The 25,041-nt window shown below is 39.8% G+C and overlaps 1 protein-coding gene across 1 annotated transcript; it reads left to right on the top strand.

Moving 5' to 3' along the window:
* Positions 1-6,721: 6,721 nt before the first annotated feature.
* ccdc149a (coiled-coil domain containing 149a) lies at positions 6,722-24,807 on the top strand. The gene is made up of 12 exons (XM_050066762.1): positions 6,722-6,904; positions 10,365-10,526; positions 10,711-10,749; positions 11,427-11,534; positions 11,666-11,782; positions 12,266-12,438; positions 14,001-14,073; positions 14,225-14,309; positions 14,960-15,104; positions 15,321-15,397; positions 19,846-19,950; positions 20,950-24,807. The coding sequence occupies exons 1-12, from the start codon at positions 6,854-6,856 to the stop codon at positions 21,507-21,509; spliced, it is 1,695 nt and encodes a 564-aa protein (XP_049922719.1). The 5' UTR covers positions 6,722-6,853; the 3' UTR covers positions 21,510-24,807.
* Positions 24,808-25,041: the final 234 nt, after the last annotated feature.

Here is a 25,041-nt window from a genome sequence, read left to right on the forward strand (position 1 = left end):
TAGCCTAGCCTATATGTTTTAAATCTTCCTATTTTTCAGTTGCTGCCTCCTGTGTTTTTCCCCATCAGATTAAATCTGTACAAATATATTATTATATATTATTAATATAATGTAGCCTAATGTATCTACAGCCTGATACACAGTCAGATTCCACCACTTTATATGATTAATGTGGAGAGGCAACATTGTTTCAGTAATGATCCAAATTTATTATTGCAATTGGATGATCTTAAATTGAAATATAATTCTATTAATACATACGCTAGTGAATTGGCACTGATAAAATCAAAATTATCTTATTTAGAACAAGGAGAGATGGCGGGCAAATTACTAGCTAGACAGATAAAAAAGGAGTCAGAAGATAGAACAATTCTTGAAATTAGAAAACAAGATGGATGCATTACAAAGGACCCTCTTCAAGTTAATGATGCTTTCAAATCATATTACACAGAACTATACACTTCTACCTCACAATACATTCCAAATGAGTGTAAATCATTTTTAGATAATATTTCGCTACCTACTTTAACACAAGTTGATAGACTAAGTTTAGAAAAAGATATATCCTCAGAAGAACTTGTGTCTGCTATGGCAGCACTTCAAAATGGTAAAGCGCCAGGTTTAGATGGCCTGCCAATTGAGTTTTATAGACATTTTTCTAATTATTTATTGCCTCTCTTTATTGCTATGATCAATGCTTGTTTTAGGAGAGGTTGTCTTCCTCAGTCTTTATGTTTGGCATCTATAACCCTTCTCCAAAAGAAAGATAAAGATCCTCTTCAGTGCGCCTCTTATAGGCCAGTTTCAGTTCTTAATGCAGATTATAAATTTATTGCTAAAGTTCTTGCACTAAGGCTTGAAAAAGTTTTACCTAGTTTTATTCATCTAGACCAAACTGGTTTTGTTCGTGGTCGTACCTCTACTGACAATTTACGTAGGTACTTTAATATTCTTTATCACACTAATGAATTAAATTCCCATCATGTTATTCTCTCTGTCGATGCTGAAAAAGCATTCGATAGAGTTGAATGGAAATATCTTATGTTTGTCCTTAGAAGGTTTAATTTTGGTCCTAAGTTCTGTCACTGGGTATCAACTCTTTATAGTTCTCCTATGGCTGTTGTAAAAACAAACACCAACTATTCTGAACCGTTTGTACTTTCTAGAGGCACTAGACAAGGTTGCCCGATGTCTCCAGCATTGTTCGCCACTGTTATTGAGCTGTTAGCTGCAATGATCAGATCTCATGATTATATTAAAGGTATTAAGATTGGGAAGGAGGAACATGTCATATCTTTGTATGCTGATGATATCTTGTTGTATATTTATGACCCCTTAAATTCAATACCATTTATTTTATTAGTATTTGGAAAATTTGGGAAGTTATCAGGTTTTAAAGTTAATTGGGACAAAACAGAGATAATGCCAATTTACAATTTTGACCACACTTTATTGAAGAATCATTGTAATTGGAATTGGTCTATTAAATGTATTAAGTATTTGGGTTTGTTTATTCCTAGAAAATTGGAGGACACCTTTAATTTGAATTACCTTCCATTAGTTAATAAAATAACAGAGGAATTAAAGAGAATGGGACATCTTCCTATTTCTCTTGTGAGTAGGGTTAATATAGTTAAAATGTCTGTTTTGCCCAAGTTTTTATATTTATTTCAAAATCTTCCAATTATTCCACCACAATCTTTCTTTAAAAAAGTACAGAATTTAGTTTCCTCCTTCATATGGAACAATAAAACCCCACGTGTTCGGATGTCAGTGTTACATTTACCATACGAATCTGGTGGCCTGAAGCTTCCCAATTTTTATTACTATTTTTTGTCATCTCAGCTTAATCAATTTAAACAATGGTTTTTAAATACTTCATGCTCATGGAAAAGAATAGAATCTTTGGATATCCTTCCATACAGCTTGGAATATTTACCTTATATTGAGTTCAAAGAAGTGGATAAAATTACTAAGAATCCGGTTATATTAAATATATCTGGAAATTGTCTCATAAATTGTTAGGCTATAAGATCTCCCTTTCTCCCTTTTCCTCAATTTGGAAGAATCCAAGTATTACATGTTGTAAGGATGACACTTTTAAATTTTGGTATGATAAAGGTATCCAGGAATTCTGTCATCTGTTTGAAAATGGGACATTTCTTTCATTTGTTCAGCTACAACAGAAATATGGATTACCTTCCCATTTATTTCGATTTTTTCAATTAAGACGTGGTAAATACTGAGAATGGTTCTCTTCAAGAACCAATGCCATCAAAAATTGATGTCATATTAAACAATAAGGAGCAGAACAATGAAAAGGTTATTTCTAAGGTCTACAATATTTTTGTTGAATGTTCTGTTATAAATACAGATAATTAAAGATGTAAGTGGGAACAAGATCTTCATATGGAAATACAGAGAGAGGATTGGTCTTACATTTGTAGGCAAGTTCATAAATGCTCTTACAATCTAAGGCATAAACTAGCCCTATTTAAGATGATACACAGGATTTATTATACGCCAGAGAAGTTACATAAAATGAACAGTGAGATGTCATTTCTCTGCTGGCGCTGTAAGAAACAAAAAGGAATATTTTTTCATATGTTTTGGTCATGTGACGCGCTTTCCTTTTTTTGGAATTCTGTTACAAAGTTGATATCTCAATGTCTACATGTATCTGTCTCTCTGTCACCTCGTTTATGTCTTTTGGGAACTAGTATGTCTGATAAGTGGAACAAATATCAAAGCAGATATATAGATCTTGCTGTGTTGGCAGCCAGGAAATGTATAACTTTAAATTGGAAAGAATCCAAACCTCCAGTAATAGTCCACTGGTGGAATGAACTCTCAAGCTACCTTACACTTGACAATATATATTACAGGAGTAAAGGCAGATCCTCAGACTTTTTAAAAATATGGCAATCTCATATAGAATTTGATTTTAAGAATTTCTTAGGCCAATGTAAGGCATAGTGACAATGATAAGACCTGAATACAATAGTTTGTGTTGTCTTGTTGTTTTGTTTGTTGTAAGTGGGGTCTTCCCACCTTTTATGTCTGTTTGTTTGGTCAGGTTTTTGGTCTTGTTGTTTTGTTTCTGTTTGTTATGAGGGTATATGTTTGAATATCATTCTGGTTCTCTAACTGTTTATAAGGGTACCAGCCCCTACTTAGAATAGGAAAATCGGGACATGAAGTGTTTCCCTTTTCTACTTGTTTATAAATTCCCTACATCATGAAGTATGGTAGGAAGACTACCTAATTATTTCAGTTTCATTGATATGGGAGGCCTACTTAGTGTTTTCAATTAATGTAATGAGTAGAATTTTGGTTGTATTACTTGCCATGATGATGGCACCTATGAAATATGTGGGGGTTAGTGTGCTGTGTATGTATATCCCTCATGCTGTGATCAAAAATATATAAAAAAAAAAAAAAAGATTCCACCACTTTATCTTCATTAAGGAAATGTAAGTCTAATAATTGATGAATAAACGGACAACACCGAATAAAACTTTTTTTTAATTAACTTTATGGTTAACTTATTTACACTTTCCTCGCTCTGACTCAGGCTCTTGTTTTAAAGATAAACGCGCACCGTCTGCTACACATGCATTAATATCTCTACATCCATTGAATTAAAATGGAGGCGCTGTCTTTTATTTACCTGTTGCCATGATGAATCGTGGAGTCAGAGCTCCACTGATGATGGCTTTTTATTGTCGGCTTAACTGAACATACTCAGAGTTGATTGAACTAACTCAAATCAGCTGTTCTGGAACCGGTTATAAGATACTGTGCAGTCGTTTAGTTTTAAGGGACTTTCTTTTTACTTTTTACTTATTTTGAGGAATTGTTCTTGACCATTAATATTATGATTGTTACTATTGTTATGTTTGACTTTTTTTGTTTATATTTTACTGCTGATATATTTTACCACTATAGTTATGTTTAACATTTTACAGTTTAGTGTTAGGAAATTTAATGAAATTACAGTATCATATTTTATGTTGATATCTTTCACAAATAACTGCAGGGGTAGATAGTGTTTTGTGTCATTTTAGTTTCTTGAAGTATCAAAATAAATGTTTAAAGGTATGATTGTGGTTTTATGGGCAGCAGCTTTACCGTTTTGCATCAGTTTCTTCTCTCAACAACTCTGCCTGTTGAGCTATTTTCAGTGAAAAAGCTCTAAAAAGCCACTGTACACTGCTTGCCTAGTATTTATTATTGCACTAAGTGTGACATCACTATGTCTACTGTTTGGAAGACATACCAAATGAGCAGGCTTTGGCTATAATCCCCCATCTACTGAAACAGCTTGGCTCAAAAAAGAGACCTGACATATGTGATGATATTCTGCAAACACTGTATGTGTTAACACAGAAGACAAAAGACACAAATGGCTGTGATCCCAACTCTGTTGAGAAGTTATGCCAAACAGTTGCTCCTTTTATAAAGGACCAGCACTCCTCTGACACCAGAGTCTTCACATACGGCATATTTGCAAACTTACTTTCAGTTAAACATGCGGCCAACATCTTTCCATCAGTGGGGATAACTTCAGTTCCTGAGGACATACTGACAACTGCAGACATGAAAATGAACGACAAGCTGAAAGAGGTGCTCAGACGACTGAAAGATCATTTCAGCAAACCAAACTCAGAATGTGTACAACATTCATAAAGGGAACTGTTTGGATCATGTTCAGGATGTGGTGGCAAATGATCTCGTGGAGTGGATGATCGATGAAGAACCAAAGAACTGACCTAAAAAGGAAGATTGCTTAAATCATCCCTTCTTCTGGAACACTGATAGGTAACATTAGAATAAATTTTATCAAGGCCAATAAATTGTAATTCAAACAATTTGCTATTATTTCTATGTTTTGTAGCTAGCATAGGCCTCATACACTGGTGTGAGAGGCTGTTATTTTTGGCACAGTTTCATCTAAATGCTAACACAAGCATGCTAACATGCTGATGCTTCCACACTGACCTACATCACACCTATATTCATGCCAACATCAGTTTCTGCAAATGTCTGCTCCTTCAATTTTTCTGTCTTTGTAACACAATTTCTCTCTCTGTTTGCAGTCCAGAGGAAGGAAGTGGCCAAACTTGACCTGATCTTGATGTTTCCTGATTTTTTTGGACGTGTTTATAAATTTGCCAAAAGCAAAGGGTGGAATTTGACGTCACCCCTCAAGGAAATGTTTAGAACAGTGCTTCCCAACATTTTATGCCACCCATAAAGCAGGAACATGTCAAAATCTCAGTTTAAGCCCTTTTGATTAGGTCAACTGCATATTGCCAACAGGGTCGTTGCCACTGTTCAGTTTAGGGGGGTATTTATTCAGAGGTTAATGAGCCCTGCCATAACTTAGTTTATTTGAAAGAACTGCAGCTAACTGCAATAAGACCTGATGCTGGGTTGTTGTTCATCAGTGCCGTAAATTCTACTCTTGGATATTGCAGGCCTGTCTCCTCTAAGTTTTCAATGTCATTAGGCAGCTAAGGCAAGAACTCTGGTTCACTGGCAGAATTCCTACCCTGGAGAGATCCTGCACGTGTGACCATACAGCAACATATGTGTAGCGGATGAGATGGTGACTACAACTTTAATTCCCAGAGAATTTTGATAATTAACTGTTAACTAAAACTGAATTTTTTTTTAGGATCTGTTTATATGAACTCTGGGTAACAAATGAAAATGAAGTGCCTAATTTAACTTAAGACTGGGCCTGAAGAGAAGGAATCACAAAGGTTTAAGGTTCTACATTAACAGTTTTAGACAGTTTGATTAATCTGAATCCAGCAACTGAAAGAAAAGAGACTTTTAGACACTCTACAGTTCCACAGGCTAGGATAAAATATATTTGGGTAGCAACCTCAGCTTGGTTTAATGTGCTTAGAATTATCCAGTAATGTACTATCAAATCAAGACATCAATAAAAATGAAAGTGATTAATCCGTTGATTTGTTCTCAGGCAAATCTTTGCTCAGTATTTCCATCAGTGCCTCCTTTGTGTTGGTATAAGCCAAGGTCACAGGTATTGACCTGAACTCTAAGATTTCAGGTTGGAGCTGTTGAAGTGGTTCTCAGATGTGCATGAAATATTTAATGTCCAGAAATTGCAACCTTAGTTCTGTCATCAAAATAATAGCTGTATGGTAAGATTTTCGAAATTTAAATCAATAGTATTAAAGATTTGTAAAACTTTGTCCTCACAGAAAATGCAAGCTTTACAACATACAGATGCTCTTATGATTTTTCTTTTTGGTATATTGAATGTTATTCTCAGAATGCACTGCCTGTATAAACCTCAGTAGTCTATCTAAATGAATGTGTAAAAATATGATTTTAAAATGTGTTTTATTGTGTTTGTCTTATAGTTATCAAACACTCTCAGCGCACCAGGCATGTTGATATGCCATACAATACTTCTTATTTTTCTAAATATGCTAAAAGTGTGACATTTTCACAGTGACAGGCTTTTATTGTGAAGGAAACCATTTCCAACTTCCGTTTTATTATCTCGTCAGGAGCGTTCCTTTTTTTTGTACAAATGAAATAAGATTCTTAAGTTTTTTTATTAACTGGTGTTACATGTCAATCAGAATTACTGGTCAAATTATATTTATTTTAATTATATTTTTTATTGTCAACGTTATACCGGAAGTCGTATCTTTTGTCTGTCCTCATTCAGCCCGCCTTGACAACGGAGCCCAAAAAAGTGACGTTGCAGGATAAACAAACGGAGGAGAGGCAGCTCAGACGGAGACAGAGCAGTGCGGCAGCCTGTATCCTGACATTTTGTAACAAAAACTATATATTTATAAAGCGGATAATGCAGTCTTCCAAGAGGAGCGAGAGTGACTGGCAGGGGCTCGTCAGCGAGGTAAGTGAGTGGCGAAGACCGCGAACAGCTGTTGCAGGGACGGACTGATTATAGAGAAGCTCCCCTTGTCCATATGGAAAGACGGGCTTCGGTGTCTTGTCTTAATAGACCCGAGGAGCTGCTTAATACCACATAGCAACCCCCCTTGACGTTACTTCTTCGTCTTTTGCTAGGTAACCTAAGCTAAATATTGATTGAAGGGGTAGCTAGCATGCTATTCTGTCAGGCCGACAGCATCATCTGGATTGGAAATGCAGTGACACCCCTGCCCACCTCTGAAACACGTACGCTTTATAGACGAGATATGAGACACCTGTGGGACTACATTTACGTGTTAATATCACTAGAAATAACCAATAATATTTAACTTACTCCAGTTAATAGCTCTTTAATGCAGAGTGGCCCACAATCCCCCCAAATTTTAAAGTATCTGCTGCTTTTGCAATGTGATATCACCACCTTTAGTTAGAAAGTTCCTGTTTTCTTGTGTTTTATAGATAAACAATCCATTAAAGTGAGAAAATAATTGTCTCATTGAATATTAGTCACAGCTTTACATTAGAGAGGCTGCTTTATTCCACACTACCGCTGCACCTTCAGCTCCATTGTAGCAGCTGCTATTTAATTTGGTTATGAGCTGGTCTGACAGCTATCAAGGTTGACTCTGTTCCTTCTGCTGTGTCTTATCAACACTTTAAACACTTGGCTTCCTGTGTGTGTGTTTTTCCACCTGTAGCAAACTGGTCTGGGTTGGTATCATTTGCTCAGTTGAATCATTTGACCATTTACATCCCAGGATAGGGAAATATCCTCCTGAGACCTGAACTTTTGTCAATGATAATACATTCCCAATATCTTCAAATGAGTACTTCTTAATTAACAGCGTCTTAGCTTGTTAATGTTGCTTAAATTGGTCAAATTTGTTGCCACATCAAACTACAAACATTATTAATAATCATAAATAAACAAGTTTCAATCATAAACTTTGTTCAGGTTTTGGACCTTGTCCCCTTTTGTGTTGGGATCAGCTGCAGACTGACTTGGCAGAGATGGCTGCCATCTTGTTTTTACATGCGTTAGTGTATTGTGCTCTTACTACCACTAGATGGCACAAAAAAGTGTCCATGAACATGGACAACAGGTCTAAGTCAAGAAGAATGATGTTTAAGGTCTAGAGATGCACCGATTGAGCTTTTGCAGTTTTGATACCAATCCCGATGCTGTGGCTTTGAGTATCAGCCGATACTGATCTGATACCATGGTTGACCTAAAAAGCTATATACCTTTACGTGTAGAACAGAAAAGACGAGAGTCATCAGGCATTGATGACTACACAATTCTTTCCTGAGATAAAATGAAACAAGATGAAACAGATTAATGCAATGATGAACTATTTATTTTGAACAAAAATAAACAATTGACCTATGGCTAAGCCACGCCCCCCTCCACTCACTCGGACAAACTATCAACATTTAGTGAGCGGCGCTATGGCAGGGGTCACAGTACACGGCATTTCACAGGAGGCAACTGATGATTTTTGGACAAATCACGATCAGATATCACTGAGAAGTAACCAAAAGGGCCTAAACTATGCATTGGAGGGATATATTCATCATTTTATTGTTGAGAAGGTCGATGAAAAGCTTAAATTACAAGCCAAAATTTACAGGTCACAGTGTACGCTTGTGAACCGCATCTGGTTGCCGTCACCATCAAAGACAACAAGTTAAAGTGCCACTGAAGTTAAGGTTTTTGGCTCAGAATATGAGAAAAGGATAACGGCCTTTTTACCATCTTTACCAAGAGTGTCTCTCCGTTAGTTTGGTGCTACAGTATTTACACTGAATCATTCAGCATAACGTTTGCCAACCTTTGTTATCTCTGCCATTACAGATAAGTTAATGAAGCTAAGCTCCAGAAGTTAACGTTAGCTTAACTAGAGCCCTTTGGACAACAGCTAACAATGATGTACGATCACCAAAGTACAAAACTAGAACAAAATAGGCTAATGAACTCCCAGCAAACAAGGTGATATGATGAACAACGCAGCTAGGAGCTAACGTTAGGCTAACTTTAGCTAACGTTAGCTAGAGATGTTAAAGATAACTTTATATTTCTTTCCAGCAAAGTGACAATATGTTGCCTCAAACACGATGTTGACTTACCTTAAAACTGATGTAGACATCATTGTTAATCTTATTCATGTTTAGTTGATGTTGTGGTCTAACGTTACCACACAACTTTATCCAAAGGAGACACTTGTGGTAACATGTGGTTTAAAGTGTAAAAAAATACATCCCGTAGCCCAGCCTCTCAGGATACCTTGTGTCGGGGTTGCATGTACCCCATGCACATTGTTTGACCATTTTTAAACTTCAAATCTCAGAAAAAGCTCATAAAACCGAACAAAACTGACTTTCTGTAATGCATTTCAATGAACGTCCAGGCAGAGAGTGTCCGAGTGTATGGGAATGGCTATATGCACTGTGATTGGCTCATCACGTTTGAGGGCGGGACTTAGCCATAGGTCAATTGTGCAACAGCAGTTGAAATAGTGTGAAATACCTCCACACAGCAGATTCTCTCCTTCGCTCCATGATGTATGACGTAGCTCGCGTCGCAATAGATTTAAAGGGGAAAGGATCTCCTGAGGTGTAGGTTGCATTTTCTGATACCTGATCCATCTATTTTGTTAATATCAGGGCCGATATTCGATCCAGATAACGGATCGGTGCATCCCAGATGAGGTCAAGTAAACCCAAAATGTGATGGTCTCAGGAGGATATAAAGGCAAGAACTTTCTGTAGCCAAGGCACACCAAAGAGGAAACCAAAATCTCAAGGCACACTTGTATTTATATCTGTGCACAATAGCTTCTATAAGGTGTGTTATCGCTCTTATCACGACAAGACAGTAAAATTAAGCTAAAATAAGACAGTTAGCTTTCGTGATACTGTCTACTGTCTTTTTTTCCTCTTGACTTTCGGAGGTAGGACATCCTCGTTGGTGCTTAGTTGTAATTTGCTCTGTACAATAAAGCGATCCATTGTCCCACTCACGGCTTTCTCCTTTTAAATGTTGTCATCCCTCAATCTGGCTGCCAATCAGGGCTTGTTTTATAATTCCCAAGTGCGAATAGCAACAAATAGGTTCCCCGTGAAGGTTTTCTAAATTAAATTACATTTTTTAGCTAGAATTGGTGCACACAACATATTGATCCAGACAATTAAAAATTAATTCATAGCTTTTTGTATAAGCCCAGTTAAATATTGCAGTAATAATGTGTGGTTATCACAAAATCCCGCGGCACACCATTTGAGAACTACTGCAGTCGGTGTTATAATAGATGGATGTCATATACAGAGGTACTCCTGTGGTAGTGAAACTAACACATAAAGCTATATGCGTCTTCTAAAACCCCTGCTCTCTGTTCTTTCCCTTTGTGCGTGGTTTGCTGTAGTTCCTGGTGTGTAAACGTAAGCTGGAGAGTAAGAAAGAGGCCCTGCTCATTCTGTCCAAGGAGCTGGATACCTGTCAGCAGGAGAGAGACCAGTACAAGCTGATGGCCAACCAGCTGAGGGAGCGCCACCAGGGACTCAAGAAGAAGTACAGGGAACTCATTGTGAGTGGTTCAAAACCTTCAAGGTGATTTTTATCTGTCTGTCTATGCAAGTTGTTTGTTTATTAGCACTCTCTGGTGAATCAGTCAGGCAAATTGGACTGTTAAACAGCATGCATAATGTAATATTCGCTGACTGTATTCCACAACAAAGAATATTTTCATCATGTGAATCTTCATGTTTTAGGATGGCGACCCCTCTTTGCCACCAGAAAAACGCAATCAAGTAAGTTGTGGTTGATTTTTAAGACTTAATTACAGCAACTAATGCTCTAAGTATTTGCCTTCACCATGTTCAGGTGTAACTTTCATGGTGTGGTTGAATCAAAGCGCTCTCTCCTTTTGCTCTGTTGATTTAGCAAGGTGAGGATAACCTCCGGAACATGAGTTCACGTCCAGTACAGGATCTCAGTGGACAAACAGCCTCATAATACCAAACAAATACAGATCACATGCTCACACTTGCAGACTTCTTATATGATCTGTCCACAGTGAAACACATGCCCCCTCTACCAGATAATTACAGGCAGAATAAATGTTGGGGGGGGGGTGTGTCTTGCAGGAGTGCTGCAGGACTCTGCTTGGTGGTGCTTTCAAGGACGCTCTGACAGCCTGAATTGAAGGGTTGGCTGCTGAATTGCATTATAAAAAAGGAGTCTTGCAGTTTAGAGGACAAACAACAAGGAAACATCAGTATTGTGCTGACCTGCACGCCAAAATAATGGGATATTTTTTAGTTCTGATTGCGATTATTTAGAATTCTGAGATGGCACCCTAATTGTATTGGTTTTATTGTTGCATTTGACCGTCTCTTTGATGGATTAAGTGGCCTGTCACCAGCTGTTTTGCTTTTGTTTTTTGACCATTCACGTCATTCGCTCTTCTTCTCCACCTTCTCCTTAGGTAAACCTGGCTCAGCTGTTGAGAGACTCGAGAGAACGAGCGAAGCAGCTGGCCGAGGAGGTGAAGGAGCTGACTCAGAGACTCACGGAGGCCCAGGGGGATAACAAGGTAGCAGCACAAACACACACAAACTTTAACGCAAATAACAAAGCACTCATATAACATGACCCCTCGCTCGATCCAGTGCGAGAGAGGATGTGTTTGAGAGAAGCAGTGATTTTGCATGTTTCCTTCCGCAGCTCCTGAGGATGACCATTACTCGACAGAGGCTGGGGGATGAGGAGGTGGGGGCACGCCATTTTCCCGCCCATGAACGCGAGGATCTAGTTCGCCAGCTAGAGAGAGCAGGGCTACAGGTTGATACAATTCCTTGTTTTCCTCCCACAGAAATTATTAACCAAAACCAAGAAAGCCTCAGTAGTTCATACAAATCATTCACATTTTTCGTTGTGCATCAGGGGCATGCCTCACTTTGCCTTGGCTGGAAATATTGTCAACCCACTACTCCTGTCACTCCCTGCCGCTACATACCCACAGTGGAGTATATACTGCCAGTATGAGGCTTAAAATGTGGTGATGTTGTATTGGATTTTATTATTTTGATGAAACAATACTTACCTTTCCTTTAGACCCGCTGTTGAAGTGTTATTGAACACGGCACTCAAGTTCTATCTGCTCTACTGGAGCCACTCACTCAGTTGAAAACAGCAGACGTGGTTTCACAGTGGAGTTGCTGATTACTGAAAATGGTGTATGCACTCTCAGCAAACTCCACTTTAGTAAACAAAGCTTTAGAATATATTTCAGTGGCTTCTCTTACAGTTTTTGCCCGTTTCTAGATGGAGGAGATGGAGCACAACATGAAGGCTCTGACAGACGAGCTGCAGGACGTGAAGGCGGAGCGCAGTGTGTTCAGGGAGAAGGCCTACCGGCTCAACGTGGAGCTCAACCACGTCTTGGGCAACCGTGAGGCACGCATCATTGATGTGGATGCCCTCTGCATGGAGAACAGGCAAGTGGGACAAAGAAGCAGATATCTAGTACACCTCTAACGATCACATTGTTTCAAGCCTGTTCCACCTCTGGTTTCCTAAATCTCCATTCCAGCTTCTAAACGTTTTCCATTAGCAGCAGATTCCAAGGAACTTGCTTTAAATCTTAGTAGTTGCTGCCCGTGTAGACTTACTATCTCTCTTGTCCCTTTTTCTCACACTTTACCGGATGTAAACAATAAACCGGATGTAAATCTTTGTTGAATAATCATGCTGTTGGGGGATTACAGCCAAAATATCTGGTGAAAGCAGAAAAGCAAAGTATAAGACAGAAGGATGTAACCATGTTACAAAATTACAAAGAAGCTTAGCAGCCACTTTATTGTGATTCTTCATCATTGATCATGTTTGGTTTTCATTTCTAGATCTATATTTTTGTTTCTGTATTTAAGATATGCTCCTCCACGTTTGTGGAAAAAGTGCACCGACTTCGTTTTCCAATCGTCTCAGATTTTGGATATTATTAGATAGTAAGCGCTGTCTTTTCTTGGTTTCAAAGGTCCAGTGTTTAGGATTTTGGGGCATCTACCAGCAAAAATGGTATATCACATTCATAACTATGTTTTCATTAGTTTATGATCACCAGAAAATAAGATTGTTGTGTTTTAGTTACCTTAGAATGAGCCATTTATATCTACATACAGAGCAGGTCCTCTTCCACGGAGGCTGCCATGTTGTTTCTACAGTAGCTCAGAACAGACAAATCAAACACTGGCCCTGCTTTGAGCCATTTGCTTTTTTTGAGTTGTAGTTGTCTTACACGCTTGGCACACAGGAGAAGTTTCAGTTCTGCAACCTCTAAATCCAACACACTGGACCGTTAAAGGCTGCATTACAGTAATGTAATGTAATTTTCTAAATTTACCAGACTATTCTACTTCTACTGTTGACTGTTGACCCTTTATCCACATTACTGTTGATTATAAATCAAAAATCTCACATCAGTAAATTCACCACTTGTACATTTTGAAACTTTTAAGTGTCTTAAAAAAAGGGGGTTGCTAACAAGTGGCTACAGATCATCATCACGCTGAACATGGCTTTAAAGCCTCGTTGTGATGGTGACCGTAGTGTAGTTCGTACAGAGCCTAATGTTAGCTTTTTATTCATTTACGCTTCAAAAATCATGAAATTGTTCATTTTTAAAGATTATCTCACTGAACTAATTGTGTAAGTATCATAAACTTTAATCTTATTTTCTTCAATAATCCAGAATTTGATGGAAAAATCCCATTGGCTTGTTGACAACAGAACCAGGGCGACACTAGTTTCCGCCACAAAAAAACCCATCATCCCTGCAGAAATCTATTCACAATTTCTGTGGTACACTTTGTGGATAGTTGTACCTTTTCTCGTCCACATCAGTGAACATGAAGAACGTTTTCAGGACACTCTGCTATTTATGTTATATGAGTTGTAAACTGTTAGTATCTGTTATGCTTTGCATGCAGTCTGCACCTTATCAGTGTTGTTAAATGTGCTCCAACTCTTCTGTTTGTGATTGTGATAATTTTTACTATAGGTATTTGCATGAGCGTTTCAGCCAACTACAAGAGGAGGTGAACCTGCTGAAATCCAACATCATGAAGTACAAGGTACAGATGGAATGACTGATCTATGGATCCTGAAAAAAAATCACTGAATTTGTATTCGTATGCACATGCACTGAAAGTAAAACTTTTATTTAAAGTGTTCTTCAGACATGGCAGGGCAAGATTTATCCTCTTGTTTTTCCCCTCCCCACAGACAGCTCTTGAGAGGAGGAAAAACTCCAGCACATATGGGAAATCAAACAACAGTCCCCTCACTGGAGTACTCTCCGCCAAACAAGGTGAAAACACAAACTGTTCAGCTCCCTTTGATTTCTCTTTAAACTCCAACATAAACAGACACCACAGCAGCTGATCAGGAGAGGAGTGAAGGCCAGTAAAATGTACGTGTTATGACGTGTGAAGTCGCTTTTAATTAAACAAACCCTGCATCTCTGATTCTTCCCTCAGTATAACACATCAGTTTCTTAAAACACCTTTGTTTCTTGCCTTGTCTCGTTGCATTATTTAATAACTCCCTTTTTGCCGATCCTTCAAGCCACCGCCCGGACACCAGCTGAGTTACTAATTGTATTCTGAGTGGTAGAGAGCACCACTGGCAGGGAAATGAGCCTGCCAAGATGACTGACAGTTGCTGGCAGAAGCAGCACAGTAGGCTCCGGAGTTAAAGTTAGGAGAGTGTCTCTAGTAGACAGCTGTTTCGAACTCTCCATCTCTGTCTTGCTCTTGTCATGCTGTTTTCCCCGTCTCATGTTAAATCACCCTGTCTTTTGTATATTTTAAAGTTTTGCAAGAGTTTTATTGGTGCATTATGAGCAGGTTGTAGGTTACTACTGGCTTCAAACAAAATATTTTCTCTTTCTATTCCCCTTACCACCTGTCTTTCTTTTATCTGCTTCACTCCTATTTTTCATCTCCCTCTACTTTTTAGTCCAGGAGATGCTTCTGGAGGAGCAGGGCTGCAGCCTGCCAGCCACGCCTCAGTCCATATCCGACCTCAAGTCCCTGGCCACAGCTCTGCTTGAGACCATCCACGAGAAGAACCTGGTCATCCAGCATCAGAGGCACACCAACAGGTAAATTTATGTTGGGGGAACCCTCACCTGCTCCTCCACTGGAGGACTTTTTCATAAGGCTGACCTTAAACTTTCCCCATCCTCCTGGCACACTTAAAATGTTTGCATACCTGTTCTGAGAATCCTCCTCCACCTCCAAGGCAAACATTGAACTGTGACACACGAATACACAAACACACACAAACAGTGACCTGACCCATCGTTCTTGGCTCGCAGGATCCTTGGGAACAGAGTGGCAGATTTGGAAAAGAAGCTGAAGACACTGGAGGTTTCAGGGCTGTGGAGTCTTCCAGGTGGGTCTGTGTTAAAGCTCCCCCCCCAAAAAAACCCACACACACTTTAAGCTGTACCACACTGCAGTCTCCTTATTTAAGTCTCCACAATCCCTCCATGTTTTAATCGAACATCAAACACAATTATTAAGCAAATATAGAGTAATAACAGTCACTTATATGTGTAAAACATGAACAGTATTTCAGTGGCACAGTCATTTATCATGGATATAAATTATTTAAATAAATGTTTCTGATTATTCCAGCTTGTCAACAGTGATTTTTAAGACTATGGAATTAGAGCAATGGGGGTAAAATAAAAAAAAAGAGCTTTTTTAGGCTTCTGAAGGGGGGCATGACAGAAAAAGTTTGAGAGCTACTGCTGTAACTGTGCCACACCATTAGCAAACATGACCGTGTTACTATGGGTGTGTGTGTGGGTGCATAAAGTAAACATATAAGTGAAAAGGGTTAACCACTTTAAACCAACTTTATATAAACTGTGCCATTTCTGTCCCTTTTATAATGAATTTCTTATGGAAATTTGAGAGGAAAATGTTTTTCCTAACATTCATTTTCTCGTACGTTGCTCTTGAAACTCTTGTTATGTCATTTATGTTTTTATGAATTAAAAAAACAACTATTTTCCTCTAATTTTTCCAGCCAGCACGCTCGCTTACACTGATTTCCCTTATTGTTTTAATCAAAGTACATTAATGACGTTTAATGTCCATAACAGTGTGTCTTTCTCTCCTCTCTGGCTGCGTCTCAGGCTTGACCTACCGCGTATCCGTGGGAATTGGGAGTATGTATTCCTTCTGCCCCACTTAGCCCATCCATGCCCTCCACTATGTCATGCCAGGACAAATCTGGGCAGACGCCCAGAAAGTGTGTCACCTCACGCCCACCGTTTACAATGTGTCGACTGCATTGACCACCCGCTCATGTGTCTGTTCATGATACCATTGACTGGTGCGCTCTGCCTGAATATCACACACTGATCCTTTTGGTCTGGTGGATCTGTCTGAAATTTTATACTCAGGGGAAAAAGATTATTATTTAATGTTGGGGTTGGGCTTCTTTTAAGGACAGGAGAGACCTTTTTAAGGCGGAACGCTACTGTTTTCAAGGCTCATTTTAAAATGTGCTCAGAAGCAATGTTTTTAGGACATGAGAGTGAAAATGAATCATTAAATATGCTTTTTAAATTGCTGATATTTTTCTTTAAATTCTTGTCATAATGTGAGACAGTGGAGAAACGCTTCTTAAATTTGACCCAACTAATATTCCAAAACACAATCAAATATATAACACTTTTTTTTGCGCCTGTATTCATGCTTTTTTTTTTTAAATGAGTAACCCGAGGCTTATGTATTAAATATTTTGACATGCACTGTATCCATAGCAGCCTTTACATTTTGCTGAGACAGCTGCCACCTGTTCCCCTCCCTTTAACAAACCTCATCCTCAGAGCAGCAAAACCAAACAAAAATAGTTTAACAATCTATCAAATGTAGACTGCTTAAAAAATTAGTATCCCAAACTACATTTGTAGCCTGAAAAGAATTTCCACATACAGCCAGGTAACGACAGTCCACCTAGAAAATAGTTCCCCATTTTCCCCACTGGAGGGAGATGTTGTGCCGCATATGAACCGGAACTGCGAGGTGGAGGGGCTGCGGCTGGATGGAGGTGCCCTGTCATGAGACCGTCATTCTCACCGCCATAAAACTGACAAGCATCCATTACTGAAAATGATTGCCCACATTACAAACACATTTAGGGGAATGTGCCGTTATTAGGGAATTTGTAGGCGAGGGCCCAGAGTGCCTGACGACCACGCTGTCCACCACAGTTAGGGAGACAGAAATATAGAGAGAGATGCGAGTGTCTGTGGCCTTGATGTGATATGAAGTTGGGCTGATGGATATTAAAGGCAAACAGGGTAGGATGGAGGGCCTTGGCTGTCTATCTGAGGCCCGGAGAACACTAGAGGTGACTACGTTGTCTCCGGATGAGAGAGAGCCAAAAACAATAACAATGACATCGATGCAGTGAGTCAGATAAAGTTGTGGTTGATGGATCCCCACCGGTCCGCCAGTCCAATATGGTGAATGAGTGCAAGCTGAAATGTAACACAGCAAGTGAAAGCCTGTCAGCGTGCATCACCTATTGAAAAGACAGAGGTGGATACAGAATGCACCTATATAGCTCTGTTTTGGTCCAGTGACAGACTTCCTCCAGTTAAGAGGAAGGCATTTCCTTGTCACTCTGCAGCTAGACAGCACTGCATCTCAGTGTAGGGTTTAACCGTCTGACTATTTGACAGACATCTCTTTTTTTCTCTCTCTCCTTATTTGTGATATAGAGTATGTGATCTGGTATGTTGGAGCATCATAATGCGATGAGATGTTTAGATGGTTGGACAGGCAAATGCCAGTAAGGTTTAAAAGAAGTCACGGGGTCCTCCTGCTTTCTCCTGAGTGCTGCCTGGCTCCAGGAGACACACCACTGGGTTCAGTCTGGCCCTCACTCTTCGTACCAATAACTAACACCCCCTTATTTATTGGATTTCAAAGCAGAACTCCTCTCAGGCCCCTGTCTCAAAACTTCTAGACCGCACTCAGATCAAGCAGCAACCTCTGTGGTGAAAGTGCCAAAAACTGCAAACTGCACCTCTCGTCCAACTTTGGTCACTCTTGCCTCCAGAAATCAAAACGGGAGTCCACAAACCAATGGGTGATGTCACCGTGGTTACATCCGTTACTTTTGCTCAGATGTAGTCGTAGAATCTTAAAGGTACAGGCCAGCTTTCTGGGCTTAATGAACAGGATAGTTGCCTCTGAAGAAGTGCTGATTCTTTTGTCTTTTGACAGTGGACACATGATATGTCACTGTTAAAGAACCTAGAAAATTAAAGTCCGCAAAGGGGAATTGAAGATATATCAATATATCTTGAGATAACAGACTTGTCAGTGGTCGCAATCATTCACATGGAGCTTTGTCTTAACTGATACGATTGATTGATATCTCTGGTCATACTGGGTCGTTGTGTGCAGTGTTGCAAGTCAATGAGCACAATTGCTCTTTGGCAATATATGATCCACAAGATTTTTCATTAGAGACCTCGAACACCTTAATTTGCCTCCTAGATATTTGATTAATTGGATTAGCCAAAAACAGCTATTCTCATCTAGAAATTGTATCGATAAAAAGTGTCAGAACATTCACTATATTTTGATTTAATCAATACATAAATTTACATATACCATGAAGGAAAATTCTACTCACATTATCGGCCCCTTATTACAGCAGGTGTTTGTACCATTTGCTAATAATCTATAGAAATTAGCTGCTCAATGACATCACTCAATATAAATTCCACAAGTAATTACAATCAGGCCTATAGAGGAAACGAAAAGAGGCTATGAGGCTGCTTCTATTCTAGCGACCCTGTGAGCGGTACTTCTAGCTAAATGCTAACATCGGCATGCTAACATGCTGATGCTTAACACAATATTCACCAGAGTGTTAGCCTGCTACCAATTGTTTCTTAGCAATGACCATAATTTACAGCTGAGGATGATGGGAATGTCATTAATTTGGCAGGTATTTGGTCATGACCCAAAGTCATAGACCAGTTGAAATGATGACCTGCGATCAATAAAGTTATTCGAATTCATCCTGAGGGTGCTTAAATCTTTGTACCAAATTTCATTGCAGTCCATCCAATAGTTGTTGAGATATTTCAATGAGAACAATTCAACATAGTGATTCAAATGTAAAAAAAAAGTAAAGGTACTTTTTAGACAACCGACAACTTGCTTGCTTCTCTTGACGCCCCAGTCGGTCTGTAGGAGCCTCGGGATCCACACAGCCCCCACCCCACGCTATCACTCACTGTGCCCACGTCATTGTCAGCACTGAGCATCCATAACAATATGGACTGCATTCATAACAATATGGTCTCCGTTCACCATTCATGGCTCTCACGCATCGCATCACCCAGCCATCCATTTTCTCATTCTTCTGTTTGTTTTTGTGCCTCACACTTGAATGGTCAGAGAAACAGGGCCTATTCACAGGGTTTCTGTGAAGGCTGATGTGCACACTTACAGGCTCATGTGTATGCGTGTGTCTATGTGAATAGAGTTGTGTGTGTGTGTATTTGTGATGTCTGGTTTATAGTGCACAGTCTCCTATGAGTAGCATATGGTGTCAGCCTAAGAGGCGTGCAGCCATCACTAATGAAGACAGATGACAGGGAACTGAAGCCACTTCCTGTGAGCACTGCAATGCATACGTGCGTGTATGTTTGTACGCACAGCACAGCACCATACATGTGCTTGGATGAGCTCCATCCAATCCTGACATGCCCAAAACTCTTCACACCACTTACTTTGCCTTTTTGTTGTCACTTGGATGTGAAAGTAACGGGTTGTGTTTGTTCCTTGATGGCGGTCTCACAGGGACACGAGACCATAGCACACCAAATGAAAACCTTCAACCGGAGCTCCATCCAACACGTGCCACATCTCAGCCAAACATGCAGCCCGGAGTGCAGCCACCCAAAGGTGAGTGCGTAATTGTGTGTAACTGGCATCTTCAGCCATTGATAAGAGGACTCGCAGCTAACGGCATAAACACTGTAATTAGCCACCACGTGCGAAACACTCCTCACTATCTTCCATGTTTAACCCAAGTCCTTTCCCTTCCCGCCTCCTCTCCTGTCTGCTTCTCATTGGTGCAAGCTGCCCAAATGCCATGGCATTTTGGAAATGTGAAGCAAATTCTCGCCCGCTGACATTCAGAAACTTCTGCCGTGTTCTCTTTGAAAGGGGATGGGGGACGGGGGGCCATAAATATGGATGCCAGTTCAAGTAATGTTGCTTTCTTCCTGCGTGTTTTGGCGTGTGTGTGTGTGTGTGTGTGTGTGTGTGTGTGTGTGTGTGGGAAAAGGTGGCTGGGACTCTATGTGCAGTCTTTAACCTTTTTGCCTGCACATTCCACAAATATGGGTCAGTAATCCCCAAAGTGAGAGCATATTTTGGCGAAGAAGCAGAACTAAGCTGTTGCTATTGCCGAGATGCAGGGTGTCACACTTGTCTTGCGTCCCCTTGTCTGGGGCACTGCTGCTATATTTAGCCTGTTGCCATGGAAGCACTTCAGTCACATAAGTAATTGAAATAACTTTCTACATTGACACAGTGGTCCAAAAAGAAAAAAGTTTTCCTCAGGTTTTCTTTTGAAAGTGTTTTTTTTTTTTTTTTTTAATTTTTTATCATAGTTTAATTTTCTCACATAAAAAAAGACATAAAAGAAGTAATTAACTAATCAACTAGCATGACAGTAGAAGACTTTGTCAGCATCCTTTGTTTATACTGGCTATTCAGTGGTTTACTGTGACATCAGTCCTACTCTAGCAGCTCTGTGTCTGTTTGAGCCGCCATCTTACTTCATAACTCCTTCAGAGGAACAGAACTGGGGCAAAAGTACTTGTTTTCTGATGTAACTGTGGCCTCAGATCAAGTGAGTAATTAAAATGACCAGTTGTCTCATCTTCCCTCTCCCAGTTGTGTCAGACGACAGAAGTTCACATGAATCATCGTGGGAATGCCACACCGCTGGCAGCGACCTTGGCACAGATGGCGTCAGCAGGGAAGACGCACCTGCACTGCTCAACAGCCTGGAGCCTCTAGTGGGGGTGGGGGTGGAGACGAATGGGATCGACGGGAGAGTGGGGGAGATCGTGACCCTGACGGAAGACGGAGCCGCGATAGAGCTGGAGGAGGGGCGGAGTCCCGTGGAAGAGGCGGGGCACGAGGTCGAGGGAGTCGAGGATGAGGAACTGGGTTCCACGGTGGAGGAAGGAGAAGAGGCAGCTCTGGCGCTGGGTGTCACGCCCACTGAATCAGACCTTCCATGGCTTCAAGTCATACAAGCCTCTGTGGCTCATTCAGAGGTGGGTACTCAGCCCAGCGAATCCCAGGACGATGGGTCAAATCATGAACCTGATCATGTAGAAGCCTCAGTATCAATTCCAGAGAACAAGTCCACAGAGGAGTCAAATACAGGGGAGTGGGACATTGTGGATCTGCGCAGTGACACCTGTCATAGTGACAACTTGGCATGATCTGATGTCACCAAAAGACATACGTATTGATAATTGCAATCATCAACCCTAGTTGCATTCACACAGTGACACCACCGCTCACTTGCCCCCTTTTCCACCTAGCAGCTCTGTTTCAGCCAATAAAACAGAGAGAAAACACTTTTTCAGCCACCACTGAAGGAGCCAGAGGTGCACTTTGTATCGAGACAGGCTTGTTGCTGCGCAGGAACAGGCAATCTCGAAATCAATGGAGTCGCAAACTTCATGCCCTACAGGGAGAATTTAGCTAGGAAAATAACAAATATGGCAGCCTCAACTCCTGCGCCCCATATTCCCCTCTTCCTTTCCCCCTGCGATAAGATAATCCCAATTGTTTGCTTTCTTCTTCTTCCTTAAGGGATGCCAATAAACTTAGTGCTGCATTTTGTTGTGACTCTCACAGGGAGTCCATATTGGCCTAACATGTAATGAATGTGCTGTACATATGTGTAAATGAATAATATTCATATCTGAGATTCTATTGATGTCTCTTCATCTCAATGGATGAATCTTGCTCATCAGCAAGTTTAAATTTGTCCTTATTTATTTTTATTTAGAAGTTGATATTTGAATGCGACATGTGCCTTATGTGTGGAAATGTATACTGATATTTATTAATATAAAAGCATAAACCAGCAATATGACCTGTCTTGAAGATGGTATTACCGACATATACACAACAAAAGATATCTGATTTGTCCAGTGCAGTGATTCCCAACCAGGGGTACTTATACTACAGGGTGTACTTGGAAAGACTGTGGGATAGCTCAAATAATATGAACAAAACAGACAGTAAAACAAAAATAATGGATTCATGCAGGGCTTAACAATAAGGATCCCTTCTCTCTCTGCCCCTTTCACGCTCAATACTGTCCTATAAATTAAAAGCAAAAGGTTTAGTTGGGGACTGCTATGAGTGGTGACACTTATGGGAAACTACAATGATTGGTTAAATGTACAGGAAAGTTGCCATGATTGGACAAAATGCAAGGCCAGACCAGACCAACCTAAACATTGACACGACACTCTTTCACTGCACTCTAAATCTTGAAATAACATTTTAAAATAAATCCAAATGAACACATTGAGAACATCACAAGCAGAGACAATGAAGGGGCACTTGAGTTCGGAACCACTGGTCTCATGACATTGAAAGTTTTGATTGATATTTGTATCAGCTCCCTCCTTAAGCTCGAAACCACACAATTGGGAATTTCATCTGATCTAAACTTCCACTCTGACACAGAGGCTGACTTTGTGAACTCGGTGTAATATTTGTTTGAGCTTTCACACACAGATGAGGTTTGTTTGATAGTAATGTTCTGAACCAGAAAATGAGCCCATATCCGCAGAAAATCGCTCGACTCATTTCTAAGTGTTCGCAAGGTTGGTCCCTCATTAATTCTAAATGCAGCAGTCTCAGTCTTTTGATTGTTTTACAGATTAAAGCAGCTTAACTTGATTCTCTTCTTTCTGTCCTCGGGAGAAATTGTTCCAGCATCACAAATCTACATTGAGTTGTCTGAAATCACGTTCAAATTCTTTATTTAATTGAATTAACATATCTATTTTTGGAAAACATTTATTTTGGGTGCCATGTAAAAGCGTATTAAATGTTACTGTCCTTTGTTTAGGGTTTTGTTCATGTCCAACGATTTTTCCAGCTTCAAATACATACAGTAAATATTCGACAAAGTGTCTTAATGTGATTGTGTAAATGACAAACCAAAGTTATTAACACCAAAAGTTTTCCAGAACTGTGAAATGGATGCGCAGACACACCCATTTCGTCTAGCAGCCAAAGCTTCGAGCCCACTGTGTATTGAGAATCAGTGGTAAGGCCTACTCTTCCTGCACGCAGGTGACAGCTGGCCTCTCCAGGCAAACACAGTGTCAAAGCCAGAATCCATGAACTGCTTATTCTGCAGAAGGCCGCTTGCTATTTTTAATCTCTGACACAAAATAGAGGCGAGAAGAGAGAAAGAACTCGAGCTTGGGAGCCATGGTGTGTACCCAGTGTCGGCCCTGTGCCAGGCAGCTGATTTGGCACACTGCAGCAAGCCCTTTTTTTTCTGAGGAGTTTAAGTTTATAAACCAGATGGAGTCTGAACTAATGGAATCGTAAGATGATACCAGCTTGCATTGGGTTGCTCATAAAGTCAGTAACCATTTTTTTTTGTACTTGTGTGAAAGCCTCGAAGAAATTAGAGAGCTCTGCATATCTGTTGGACAAGAAAACACAATAGTGAGACACATTTTGGCATTCAGGGAAGATGCCCCTTGTTGTTGCATGTTGATAATATTTTTCTTTTGTCTGTCCTGTCTTCCATTCCTTGACCCAGTGTTTCTCCGCAGTATGGAAAAGTCTGATTTTTAGGAATTCCCAGGTCTGAATAAGCATGGAAAAAGGAAAACAGAGAGTGGAAAATATCTGTTTCCACACTACTGCCCCATTCTGTTTTAGAAAATATAGAAATAAATTAAATAACTGTACCAAATCTGGACATACACGACTAAATTAGTTTGACAGAAAACAGGCAATATCTTTGAACTTCATATATACATAGCATCCAAATGTCTGGTGTGAACATTTATAAGCCGTGCAGTGATGTAGCTATCTTTTCTGCGTAAGCAAACGAATGCTGTGAAAACTAAATTTTTAAAACTCTTTTCAACTAATTTTTGGTTCTTATTTATAAAAGAAACTAAAAAAATATCAGGGAAACAATAATATTTAGTCAGTATGGTTTCCATGAGCTACATTACCTCACTATAATCTGGCAATTATTAGTGTTGAAACTCTGTTACCCATGAGTCATCACTTTTAAAACATCCTCTCTTTTTTCTCACTTTACATGGACCTTCGTTCAACATTCAGTTATAACTTGTTTTCCATCATTATCTAAAGAATATTTTAGTGAAAACTTTTAAGAAATAATTGTGGCCCCAAATAAATGAAATAAGCAGTATGCATGATTTAGTGCCATCTAGTGGTGAGATTGCAGATTGCAACTAACTGAATACCCCTTCTACTTAGACCTCTGTTTCCAAGTATGAAGAGAGCTTACGGTGGCCTTCAGGCATTGGCGGATCTGTCTATAGGCAACATAGGCAGCAGACAGGAGGATGTGGTGTCAAATAAAAAAAAGAAAAGAAAGAATGAAAGACATTTAACATTTAAAATAAATCAAACCTAAGGGAAATGGTTGAGTGGAGAGTGGAGAAGAAGACAAAATTAGCAAATTGCATATATCGTATTCTCTTGTTTGTTATTTATTATTATTGTTTGTTAGCTAAGTTGTTTATTTGTGTTGATTTCTCGTTGGCTGTTGTTCTTGTAATTAATAAATAAAATAAATATAAAAGATAATTTTGCATGGGGGGCACCAGGGGAAGCAAATGTGCCAGGTCCACCATTGCTTTTAGGTAACTGAAAAACCAGTGTTTGGTTTGTTCGTTCTGGGCTACCATAGAAACACAGTGGTGCAACATGGTGTGCTCCATGGATGAGGAG

Source organism: Epinephelus moara, chromosome 17 (assembly GCF_006386435.1).
Source record: "Epinephelus moara isolate mb chromosome 17, YSFRI_EMoa_1.0, whole genome shotgun sequence".
NCBI classification, from domain to species: domain Eukaryota; kingdom Metazoa; phylum Chordata; class Actinopteri; order Perciformes; family Serranidae; genus Epinephelus; species Epinephelus moara.

Coding starts and splice junctions, on each gene's coding strand:
- ccdc149a (XM_050066762.1), top strand. CDS start 6,854: ATGCAGTCTTCCAAGAGGAGCGAGAGTGACTGGCAGGGGCTCGTCAGC. Junction 14,310..14,959: donor AGTACTCTCCGCCAAACAAG/GTGAAAACACAA, acceptor TCTACTTTTTAG/TCCAGGAGATGCTTCTGGAG. Junction 15,105..15,320: donor CATCAGAGGCACACCAACAG/GTAAATTTATGT, acceptor CTTGGCTCGCAG/GATCCTTGGGAACAGAGTGG.